Here is a 12,859-nt window from a genome sequence, read left to right on the forward strand (position 1 = left end):
GTCTCAGTTCTGTGTGACTGAAGAATTCGAGTTGGAACCAGCTCATCTTTCCATGCAAAGCCTGAAGTAGGGCTGAAATTTACCTTATATATTGTAAGACACAGGGGTAAAAAAAAAAAAAAAAAGAATGAAATGATGGAAGCCAATAATGAGAGATAAACAAAGAAAGATTAGAGATAATAAAGGGCACACTAAAATATACTGTAATTACCAGCACCCAAATTTCATACATGTTACAGCAGTGTAAAGTTGATGTATTAAAATTTAGCAACTACATCAATGAGTTTATCTAACAGATCAAGTCTTGTTGATTTTTCACTTTTTTTCCATAAGTAGTAGTACAGCATCTTCTGAAACTAGAGAGAGATTCTCATTTGTAGCACAAAGGAGCATTCAGCTCCAGTAATCAACCACAATGATTGCTACTACTGCTACAGACATTCCTCTCTTCCCCAGCTGTTTGAACTACAGATTCAAGGAAAAAACACATTCCAGATAACTACAAATTGAGTCTTGCGTGTTTAATTCCTGTGTTCCATACACAGCTCTCCCAAAACAATTATGTATTTTTTTCTTTAAATCAAGGATTTGATCATTCTGTTTGAACCAAAAGCCAGCACTTCAGACTTTGTCAGATGTCAGAACAAACTGCTGTGTAATTTTTTACGCTTAGCTTACATTTTATTCATTTGCAGTATGAAAGAGTTTTAAGTGGGAAGACGTTTCTTTGAATGAGAGCTGTGACAATTGTGGGAAAACACCACTAGTGATATTTGCATAAGATACCATATATCCTGAATTAATCAGCTGAGGCCTACAGCAGTAGTTGTGATCAAAGTAGTCATAAAAGGTTAATACTTTGAACTGCAAACACTTAGGCAATTGCAGAAGGAACAGAATTACACAGAGGTTTTTCTTTTCGGCTTGTATGTTCTCTATACACACACTTTTCAAAGCTGAAAGAAGCAACTAAGGAGACCTTCAAAAGAAAACTACAATAATTACCAGTTTTTCCTGCAAAGTCTATTACTCTAAGGTGTTAAGATAGCAGGCACCTTTACTTCACAGTCTACAGAACAATCAGAAGTTATTAAATCAATTATTCATTGCCCTGCATACTTGTTACTATATGAAGATCCCAGTTAATGCTAGGGGTATGCATTTTCTCTTCTTTTGTTTTCTTTTCTTTAATGCATTTAAGAAATCTCACCTACAAATATTTCTATCTAATCAGATGGCAAATACAAGCAATGATTTTCTCACTGAGGCAACGATTCATTACAAAGAGCTACCTTACTTAATTAGCACCCCCATACATCAAGTCAAGCTTTTCAGAGAGTGGATCATAACAGAACAGTATTTCTCTCTCCCTCCCCTTCCCACGTCAATCTTCTGTTATAGTTTCAGTTCACGTTTCTTTGTCATGCATATCCCTTTGTATTTTTATTTATTAGCAGTCCATTTAAGCTTGCCTACTGAAGATATAAATCTTTCTAATTGTACAAACTCTCTCAAAAATTAAGACTTTTATACTTGCATCTTCAAATCCATTATACATGAGTTATACACACATATACAGGTGTCCACACTTCTGCAGCTGGAATTATTCTCAGAACCATCAACAAATACAAATTCTGCTTTCTTTTATAGTTTAAGCAACACTTGGCTTTCCAAGCCAAATTTCCTTCTCCCGTAACACCACATAGAAAGCGTCCTTTAGTAGGGTGTTGTATAGTAGGAGATTTAGCAAGAATCCAAAGTTGTAACACTGCTGCTATTGTAGTAATTTGTGCAGATGCTCAAGAAGCATAGAATAAAATAAAAAAAAAAAATAAATAAAAAAACAACCACAAAACCCCCACAAAAAAGTGAATTTCATGGCAAGTGACTGAGATTTAAGGACTTATCTACATAGCATTTCAGAAACTAATGTATACAGATAAAACCATTGAGGTTATAAATAGCCAAATCAGAGGGCCTCTGCTTTAGTCAAAACAGTTTCTAATGAGCAGCAGTAAACAGCAGCACAAAAACCAAGCGTAAGTCAGTCCTGAGCCAGGAAGCCACAACCTGACATTCATAGAGCGTATTGGTGAAAGACACAAACATGTGCCACAGGCATATGTTTGAGTGCAAAAAAGTCTTCACGAAGGGCAGACATACATATTATCATCAAACAAGTTTTGCAGCTACCAAGCTGCAGTATCACACAAATCTAGAACAATCCTTGATTTCCTCTAAAAGAAGGAGAAATAAAAGCACTAGACCACATGAAAAATCAAACATGTCTTTAAGTGTAAAGCGCCTCCACAGCTAAGATCAGAACATATACAACTCATCCAACTGGTGCCATAATTTCTTCCCAGAGCTGAAAAACGTGGGATTTTGACCAAGATCTCACAGTCACTGTATCTTGAAAACTACATGTGCTACAGATGGCTCACAGACAAAGGTTACATCAAAGCATCTGCTCACATACAGATTAACCATTAACAGCATTTCTCCACTTACAAAGGAATCTTTCAGTAATTCCAACTCCCAGGATGGCACAAAAGCCCCGTGCAAAACTCCAACACAACACTTGGACACCACCAAAGCCAGGAGAACAGATTAGCTAACGTTACTGCTGTGCCCATTAATATATATGGCTTAAGGATTTTTGAAAGCTCAATAATAATTTCTTGAAGAATCATTAGCTAGACAGAAAATGCAATTATTAAACAGATGATGGAAAGAGACTTCCCTTCTAAGTGCTCAAGACTAGTAACAAGGACAGAAAGGGTTTCCCTCAAGAAAGAAGCTAGGAACTTAAAAATGCTTAACATTGAAACCGAGCTTCTGTAGAGAGCTGAGGCACAAAGGGAAGTGCTGACATAACCAAGCGGATGAAGCACAAACAAGTTACTTTACGTAAGACTGCAACAGAAGCAGCTTCAAAGAACGGCTGTAGCATTTTAACATCCATTCTTTGGTGACCTACATAGTTCTAGACAACATTTTAAATACATCACTGGTTTCTTACTAAGAAATTACGAATTGCCATTCCAAAAAGGAAGAAAGTCGTCACGGGCTCTAGGATGATGTCTCTCTTGCTCACCAATTCCAGATCAGAGAATTTTTCACCATTTGCACATAAATGTGTCCTTCATCCTTTCTCCAGACACTTTCCAGTCAGTATATTCACCTTAGTTTTTATTAGTTTGTACTACCTTTTTTTGACTATCTGCGCCTTTACCATTTCTCTGCTTACCTCCTCCATCTTTTTCTCCTTACTGCAAAAGGATGGCACTTCTCCTTCATACTGTCTCTCTCCTAGGTACCTAAACATACTGTTATTTTATTTCTCACCATTCAGATTATCTTATTCATTCTCAACTTTTTCATCTCACTGCATCCCTCTTAAATGCTCTGAAATTGCTTTTATAAATGTGACAGGACTGGGGGGGGAAGCCCCACAAGGTTGCTATTAGGTACGTAAGCACCCAAAACTTCATTAATGCCTAACTATGGACTGACCTGCAAGCAAATGCCTTGCAGGACGTCAAGGGTAGCTAAAATTACCACATTATAAAGGCAAGGTGAAGGTACACAACACATTCCCCAATAATCTCAGCTCTGCCCACTGAGGATGGTCTGATGAGGAAAGACTTTCATAAGCAGATACGCAGCATTTCGTGCACACTCTTCAACTGCTGGTTGTACTACATGACGATGGCATTAAAGCTGTTCGCCCTGTCAGACATCACCCCTGCTGATCACACCTGCGTGAGTTGAGCCATTCTGTCTCTTCCCTACAGAGATACAGGAGACACCTCTCTCCATGCCACCTGAAATTCCTGTAGCTTTGCAGTGACAATAGTTTTTCCAGTACACAGTGAAGACAGTGTCTCAGAAAAAGCAACCAAACAAGACAAAGTTAAGGTTCCATGGCAGTAGAATATACCAGTTTTGTATATCCTGGACTTTTTTGTTGGTGGTGGTTGGTTGGTTTTGGGGGCTGTGGGGGTGAGACTAGGCAGGAGGAGGGGGTTAAGGTTAATCACACCCCGTATTCTGGAAGGCTACCTGGCAATTCAGTTTTGTTTTGGATGTGGAGTTTGGGGTATCATTTCTCTTGTTTACCTCCTCCTAGCACTCTCTACCACTGTGTCCTTTCAATGACTACAACTGCTACTGAACGGAATACCTGCACTCTGGCCCCTTCTGCTATTCTGAATCTGCCCTGGAGTGGTCAGGCAGTTGGACTAGATGATTGTTGTAGGTCCCTTCCAACTGAAATACTCTATTCTAGTTTATTTTCCTCTCTGCTCAGCACAATCTGAATCTCCCTTTAAAAAAAACACACACAAACAAACACCACCCCAAAACAAAACCCCACACGACACAGAGCATCATCAGGAGATTCAACCTGAGGTGTTGGAAGAAGAACTAGCGTGAAGGTAATGTTTTGGGTTTTGTTTTTTTCTTTTGAAGGAGGAGGACAAAGGAGGGAAGATGATTTACACTTACTCCATAACCGATTTCTAGGATGTACCTCATTTAAGAAATATATATACGAACAAGTCGCTGCAAAATAGGTCAAGATCTGAACTCATTGCCATCTAGCGACTGTTACTGCAACAGCCTGTGAAAGACATGAAGCAACAGAGTTGTGAAGCAAGCTGCTTTCCATTTACGACAAAGCAAGAACACTGCACGCAGGAAGTTACAGCGGAGTAGCTGGTAAGATGCAAGTTCACATCCCTATCTTACCTTGTGGTAGCTTGTTACGTTTGTGTATTTAGACACCGCATCTCACTTCCCCAACTGGAAGAACAGGGATAATAGATCCTCCTTATTTCACAGAAATACTTAAGAATAGGCATGGCAGAGATAGCGAGGCAGGTGGATGCTACAGAAGATACAGGTTGTATAAATACAATGTCAATCAATGAAACTGATATTTAAGGGAGGGGGAGGGGATGGAGCTGAAAGGCCCTCCAAACACCCTCAAACGCAGCTCTTAATCCACATTCTCCCAGTGTCCTGACCCTCTGCTACACTGTGATTCTGACTCCTCTGCCAAGGCTTCACCACCACTCAACACTGCCTCTGTAAAAGTCATTCTTGCAAATGATACTCTCCCCCACAGAATACTTCTGCAAGACCACTTTCTACCCCTCCCCTGGTCAATATTCTGGTCTGTTCCTGGCTCTCCATGCTCCTCAGCCTTGAGATGAGCCATGAGAAAGAGGATACACCTCCGGACTCTGAGGAGTGTCCACATGAATGGGAAAGAGGAAAAAGAAGAGCAAAATAAATCTTGGTTTTCCCCATCTGGATCTCGCATACAGACTTCTAGGCACGCATTGGAAAAAATAAACAAAACAAAAAAAACAACCAACCAAAAAAACCCCAAAACTCTTAGAGGCATGAAAAGCTTATTCAACCCAATGAAACAGTCCCAGAGGAACAGGAAAATGCCACAATAATAAATATACCTCAGCAGGGAGACCCGACCAACCTGATAGCAGGGTCCTACCACAAAACAGTTTTTATACAAAGAGAGCATATAATCCATATGAGTGTACAGTTCACCGATATTCTAGGACGCATGTTAGGAAAAAAAAAACAACAGTCAGGCTACCTGACTCCTACCACTCTTTCTATCCCAGTCATCCATTCTCCCCATTTCTCCTTCTAATGCCCCATTCCCTGTAGTTCCTCCTTCTTCATCTTCACTTATTCTTTTACTGCTCTCTTCTGAGCACCCCAGGACACTTAAACACTTCTTCCCATCTCTCAGCCTACCTTCATCTTGTATGTCTTTGCCCTGAGCCACATAAAACTTTTATAAGCTAGGAACATTTCCCTGGAGAGAAACGAGTAAGATGTCACAGAATAAATAAGTTTCCTGCACGTTTTTCTAATCTATTAGAGAAAAAAACCTAAAATTCACATCAACTACCTCTAACAAATAGATCCTGGCATTATGCTGTTAAAAGCCCCACATAAAATTATTAACAAAAGCACTCGGTCATTCGTTTTTCATATATCCACTTGATGTTATAGCTTATTCTTAAGAAATTAGTTTGATCTCTCTTATCAAGACAACTTCTGCCTCTCCCATAGTGGACCTGTGAATACAGCTTTGCCAATAAATCACCAGAGTCAGTGACCACAAACCTCCTTGAGGCACACTGCAACTGACACAAGCTGACTAAAAATCCTTGTGTTCTTGACTTGCCACACATTTCTTTCAGTTTCTTGACTCACGAGACTGAGCACACGCCATGAAATCCAAAATGTAAAGTTACAGACATATTCTGTGCTCTCATTACCTAAAGGAGCAGGGCAGTATGTCCTGCACATTAACTGCGATAAATGGAGATACTAAGGTCAACATGAAGAGAGCCAGAACCCAGAATGAAGGAAAAAAAAGAAAACAGTAAGAACTAGCTGATTTCCCAAAATACTGCAGAAAAGAGGAAAGGCAAGAGCAGTATCTTGTTCCTACCTGAAACGCTGCATGATGTCCAGCTCTCCTATGTGACAAAATTTCAAGATAACTTAAGCAAGCATATGGATTTCATTCAGAACTGGCCTTTAAGACAGAGCACGGTGCCAAGCCTTGACTGCGACTTGACAATGCTCTGTCACAAGAACTACAGAATTAAAAAAAAAGTTCTCTCCAGAGGTGTATCATCTTTGCTGAAACTTATCGGGCGACTTTTGTACTAATTTAGCAGGTACCCTCTCCACCAAGAGGTTTAACTGACAGAGAGATGGTAACAGCAAATGTCTCTCATTACCCTATCCCAGTGCTAAGCAAGTTCATTTTAAGCAATCATGAACCAGAGGTATTCTGAATTTCAAGGTCTGCCATTAAACCAGTGTTTTCTTGATCTGGCTTTTTCGAGTGAGAAACAGAGAGAGAGAGCCATCGAGAAGAAAAATGGTTACAATCAGCCAGACAACTAGTTAGCCAAGAAATCAAACAGCAGACACAAAAGTATCGCCAGCCCAAATTCAGGGGTCCAAGACTATCCCGATACTTAGATACAAATTCATGAAGAATAAAAGGTACGTAGCAAAAAATTTAGCGAACGAGCGTGCTTATGAGCATTGTTCGTGGGGGAGAGAGCAAGCAGAAATACAAACGACTTTAACAAGGAGGCGATCATTTACGATCAGCCTTACCGCCGTATGCTGCCAGACACAAAAGGTAAAACAGAAGGATGAAAGAAATCCTCCGCCTCGCTCTCCTCCCCCGCTCTACGTTTCTATAGTTACACTCGGCAACAGGGCAGGCACAAAACTTGCGGTGGCAATATCCCAAAAGGCAACAACCTGCCCACGGGAGAGAGACACAATCTCAGAGCTGCAAAACCCAAATCACGCCTCTGTAGCAGACTGCGCGCTCGGTCCCTTCCCCCAGGCGACTACGGCCGCAGACAATTAGCCGCGCAAGCTGCGCACGCCTACGGCGGGGAGGAAGGCGAGAGGGACCGGACCCAGCCCGGCTCCCGCCCCCCCTCCCCGGTGAGGAGAAGCGCGGCCCCACCGGAAGCGCCTCCATGCCCGGGAGAGAGGTCCGGCGGGCTCCCGGCCTCGGGAAGGCCGCGGGGCCGGAGCCGCCGTCCCCGCGGGGAGCCCGCCTCCCGCCGCCCCGCGGGGAGCGGGGGGAGCCCCCCCACGCCCACCACCGCCGGGGAAACGGAGGCGGGGAGGGGGGGACGGACGGACGACGTCGCCAGCCTCGCCCCGCGGGAAGGGGCGGGAGGCTCGCAGGCCCCCTCCCCCGCCGGCACCCTGACGGCAGGCGCCCCCACCCCCGGCGGCCCCCGCGTCCCTCACCCCGCCCGAGAAGCCGCCGCCGCGCGGCGGGGCCGGCTTGTCCCGCCGGCTCTCGCTCTCCTCCGCGCCGCTGTACTCGATCTCGCCTTCCTCGGCAGCGGCGCTGGGCTTCAGCCGCTTGGCCTGGCTCTCGTAGGCGCCGTCCTCCTCCTCCTCCTCCTCCTCCTCCTCGTACCGCTCTCCGGACGACGGCGACGACATGGTCGAGGGAGGGAAGGAGGGAACGGCCCGGCTGCCGGCGGGGGGAGGCGACAGGAGAGCGGGGACGGAGCCCGGCGGCGGCGAGCCCGAAAGATGCTCTGCGCTCCGCTCCCCCGCACGCGCCCCTCCCCGCGCCGGGAGCGGGTCACGCCTCCCCGCCGGCCAGCGACGCCACCGATTGGCTCCCAGCCGGGGAGGGGGCGAAGACGCCGAGGAGACGGGCCGGCAGGCCTGCCCATCGAGCGCCGCCGGCGCAGCGACTGGGCGGCGAGCGTGCCCGTCACCGCGCCGCTAGGCCGCCTCGGCACCGCCGCCTCCCCTCCCTCGCTCTTTCTCGTCTGAGGGCTCGGGGGGAGGCAGGGAGGCGGCGGCAGCGGGGGCGTGCGTCCGCGCCGAGGGCTCCGGAGGGCCCGGCCCAGCGCCCCCGGCCTGCGAGCCTGTTCCTCGCCGGCCGCCTTCCCCCCGCAGCCCCCACAGCCTTTGTCTGCTTCCCGGCGCCGCCGGCTGGTAAAGGCGGGGCGGGGCGCTGAGGTGCGGTGCGGTGCGGTGCGGGGGAGCGGCCGGTCCGGCGGCATGGTCGGCGTGTCCCGTCTCCCAGCCGTGAGCTGCCAAGGTCACGGAGCCCTCAGGGAGCCGTGAGGCCGCTCCATAGTTTGCCGTTAGCCCCGGGCCCGTGAAGAGGAAGCTGGTCCGCTTGTTCTTGTGGGCTGGCGGGGTCCGGTCTTCGTCGAGTGAGAAACAATATACGGCGCTAAATATGCTTCCTACAAGCTCGGTGAGCTGCCCGGGCAGCCGTCCGTGTCCCCCCTAGGGCTCTGTTACCGGCACTGCCGTTTCTAACGGTGCCAGTGTGTGCTCATAGCACGGCACTGCGTTGCATGCAGACAGGTCTGTTCGCTGGCAAGGCAAACAGCGGGTGGGTCTGCTCAGGGAGATGTTGCTGAAGGTGAGTCGTGGAGCCCATGCCTGTCTGCATAGAATCGTAGAACCATCGAACAGCCCAGGCTGGAAGGGAGCTGGAAAGATCATCTGGTCCAACCTTTCATGGGAGGGAGCCTAGACAGCATTAACCAGCGCCCTGTCCAGTGGCATCGTGGAAACCTCCTGTGATGGGGACTCTACCATGTCCCTGGGTTCCAGTGACTGGCTGTTCTCACTGTAAAAAAATTAACGTTGCTACTTGTAGCCACTCTTAAGTACTGGAATACTGTGATGAGGCACCCACCCCAAGCCTTCTGTCCTGCAGGGAGATAAGACCTAACTCCTTCACTCTTTCCTTATAGGGCAGGTTGCCCTGCCCTTTGATCATCTTCATGGCCCTCTTTTGACCCTCTCCAGCCTGTCCATGTTTTTCTTGAAATGTGAGGACCAGAATTGGACACAGTATTCCAGGTGTGGTCTGACAAGCACTGAAGAATAGAGTGGGATGATCACGTCTCTATCCCTGCTAGTAATACCCCTGTAGATGCAGCCCAGGATCTGATTTGGCTTTGTTGCTGCAGTACAGCACACTGTTGATTGATGTTCAGCTGCTTGTCCACTAGGACCCCCAGGTCCCTTTCAGCAAGGCTGCTCCCCAGCCACACAGCCTGGACTGGGCTCTTTGTTTATGCTGTCCCACATGCAGGACTTTGCACTTGTCTTTTTTAAACTTTATACTGTCCTTCCTAGCCCACTCTTCCAGCCTGTCCAGGTCTCTCCATATGATGGCTCTCCCTTGTCATGTGTCCACCTCACCACCCAGTTTAGTGTCATCAGCAAACTTGGTGAAGGTACTTTCAATTCCATCATCCAGATCATTTGGGAAGATGAACAGCTTGGGGCCCAGTGTCAACCCCTTGGGGACCCTACTTGTGACAGGCTGCCTGAGTAAAAAAGATTGACCACCCTCGGAGTGCAGCCTGTTGGCCAATTTTCTACCCATCTTGCAGACCACCTACCCAATCTGTATCTTGCCAGTTTGTCCAGGAGAAGGCTTCCTCATGGATGGAAGCACAGAAAGGCTTTCAATGTTACAAGTGGCTTACAGGACTTCATAGCTGAATTAGTTTCTGCTGCTGCAGCTGCCAAACCCAGGTGGATGTGGAGTGGAACCCTGCTGAAAGTAGGTCCATGGAGAATGGGTATAGGATCGTGTGAGTAATTGCTTTTTCAGTTGAGCAGCCAAATAAGAGGGAGGGAAGTAATTCAGAAGACAGCCAAAATAAGTATTACTCTTTTCTTCTTGTTTTGGTGAGGGAGGAAAAAAAACCAAAACCCCACACTTGTATCAAACAAAACATGTTGTTCAACCTGAAATGGTAGTTGTAAGCTAGAAAAGAAAGCAAATGGTTTGCTGTTTAAACATTTTCTGTTATCCTGAAACCCAGTGGTAAAGGCACTCCTCCAAGTAGTGGGAGGAGGTTCAGTTTCCCATTCTGCCTGACATGATTTGAATCTGCATCTCTCAGGTAGCTCATCTAATCATCTTATCTACAAGCACATACATTTGATTTAACTTAATGTGTTTCTCACCTTCTTGTTTTCTCTTTGGTCTTTGATTCTTAATTTATGTTTTTCTTTCAGTATTTCTTTTACCTATTTCTCATTTTTAACAAAAATTCATTACAACTTTGACAGCATACAGTCCACAGGGCTGAAGCTGTACATACATCTGTTGTAGTTTCAAATAGTCAATGAGGAACATGCCATCTGTGAATATTAAACCTACTTTTCTTGGCACTTATTTCTAAATGCACTACCTATATTACTGCTATGGACATAAATGCTTACTTGCCAGATGAAGTTTCTAGTAAATTAGTTTTATGTGCTAGAGCTCTGGGATTTTAGCAGACATTTACACCATACTGTTGCAAAAAATAACAGCCTGAGAAATCACAGAACATACCAGAGTTTTAGTCACAAAATGGCACTGAAATGCTGCAATAATTAGATTTTCTGCAATAATTAAATTTTGTTTCCCCCCATGTATTTAAAATTACTATTCTGAAAATGAGGAAATTACTCACTGTTTAACCAAATTCTTATTTACTGAGTGTTCCAAGAAACAGAAAAGTTTCAGCATGCTTCTGTGCAGCATATGGACTCCAATGTCACTTGGTAGCAGACCCTGCTTTGCTGACTTAATGCAGTATTTAATTACTCCACAGTGGAGATGTTAAGATATTTTTCATATTTAAGTTGTGACATTGAGGCTTCCACAGTAAGCTACTGTGAACAGCCTTGGAGCACTCGTTCTTTCTGTCTGTGCTTCATGCATACAAAAGGAGGGAGGGAATATGGAAATACATCATAGTTATGTAAGTTTGAAACTGAGCTACTGAATCTGACTCAGCAGAAGGATTTCACCGTTACGTTGCTTGTCAGAGCTGCTTCTTTTGTATAAAAGAGGGAGAGAGATGAAAAGTGCTAATACTGCCTGAAATAGTTCTTTTCATACAATTTTTATTACCTGGAGCTGATAAACAGAAGTCATGGTTTCAGTCCACTACCCTCCAATAAGAAAAGCAATTAGTGTTATTTGCTTACCACCATGCAGTCAAGTACAACCACATAATTACGTAAAGAGCAGAACAATGACATGAAGAAAAATCCCTAAACCCAGTCGAAATTTAAACCACTTAATTATGCACATAGTTTGGAAGTACATGTTGTTAACAGTACAATTTTCTGTCCTCTTCCTTTCCTGCCTTGTGTTTCTTACATCCTTTAGTGTAATTTATATTACATTCAGCTATTATCTCATTGTAGCAAGAAATGTTTCTTACCATGCTAACACATTACATTTCCAGTGCTAAGATCAGTGTATTTTAGATACCAGGGAATGCAAGTAAAAGCTAGAATAAAAATGGGAAAAGGTTTTAGTTCACTTGGCCATAAGGGAAAAACAATTAGCATGAGTTGATCCAGTAATGACATTCATAGTGGGATGTTAACAAGAAGGTGATACCTAAAAATGGTCTGGATATGACTTTCAAATGTGAGGTGAAACTAGTCCTTTAGCCATCACACATTACTGTGTGGAGTGCGTTAGGGGCGATATTACACCAAGACCTGATCTACCCTTTTCGGCTGAGTCAGCAAGAGGTGACATAAAAATGGGTCAGACCAAAGGTACCAAAGCATCCTATGCTGGAGAGCTGCCAGCCGTGGGCTCATATAGCAACATGTGAAAAACAGAATGCATGGAGTGAGTGTTCCCAAGTATACTTTCCAGTTTCTAGCCGTCAGCAGTTTAAGGATCTTCTGAGTCAGAAGCTGCTTCCATACCTTTCTGTTTAATAGCCTTAAGCTGGCTCTTGCTTAGTCTTTTTTTTTTTCTTCCCCTATTTATACTTTTTGCTTCCATAAAGGTTCTCCTATAGTGATCAGTTCTCTGATCTCATTATGTCTCACCCCCGGGTTGCGTGTCTTCACATGCACGTTTGATGGAAACCAATGCCAGGGACCTTCCTGGAACTTGAGGAGAATCATAAGTAGACATGCAGCTTGTGGGGAAAATGTCAGCACATTTCTCAACACATCGACATGAGGGCTGTTAGCCACAGTTCTCCCGCTCTGGCATGTTGCGTCTGCTGCTGACACAAGCTGTTGCAGCTGAGGGCACGCAGCTGCAGAAGCCTCAGTCAAGAACTGAAACCAAGAAAATGCCCTTTTGAAGGAAAAGTAATTGCACCACAGGGCTAGATTAGTATAAACGGAGAGCTCTGCACAGCTTCTCTGTCACATTATGATGCAGAAGACATGCCACAGGGGGATGCTGGCAGGATGGGGTGGGAGGAGCATGACACCCTGAGCCCTACCAGTAAAGGTGCCTCGGTGG

General features: G+C 45.3%; 1 protein-coding gene across 1 annotated transcript in view; it reads right to left on the bottom strand.

Annotated features, from left to right (window-relative positions):
• HNRNPLL (heterogeneous nuclear ribonucleoprotein L like) overlaps positions 1 to 8,175 on the bottom strand; it is a 30,548-nt gene extending 22,373 nt beyond the window's left edge. The window contains exon 1 of the mRNA XM_069805248.1: positions 7,837 to 8,175. Coding sequence (XP_069661349.1) covers positions 7,837 to 8,037 — 201 coding nt within the window. The 5' untranslated portion in view covers positions 8,038 to 8,175. The remainder of the gene's footprint in view (positions 1 to 7,836) is intronic.
• Positions 8,176 to 12,859: the final 4,684 nt, after the last annotated feature.

The sequence above is a fragment of the Haliaeetus albicilla genome, chromosome 17 (assembly GCF_947461875.1).
Source record: "Haliaeetus albicilla chromosome 17, bHalAlb1.1, whole genome shotgun sequence".
Classification (NCBI taxonomy): domain Eukaryota; kingdom Metazoa; phylum Chordata; class Aves; order Accipitriformes; family Accipitridae; genus Haliaeetus; species Haliaeetus albicilla.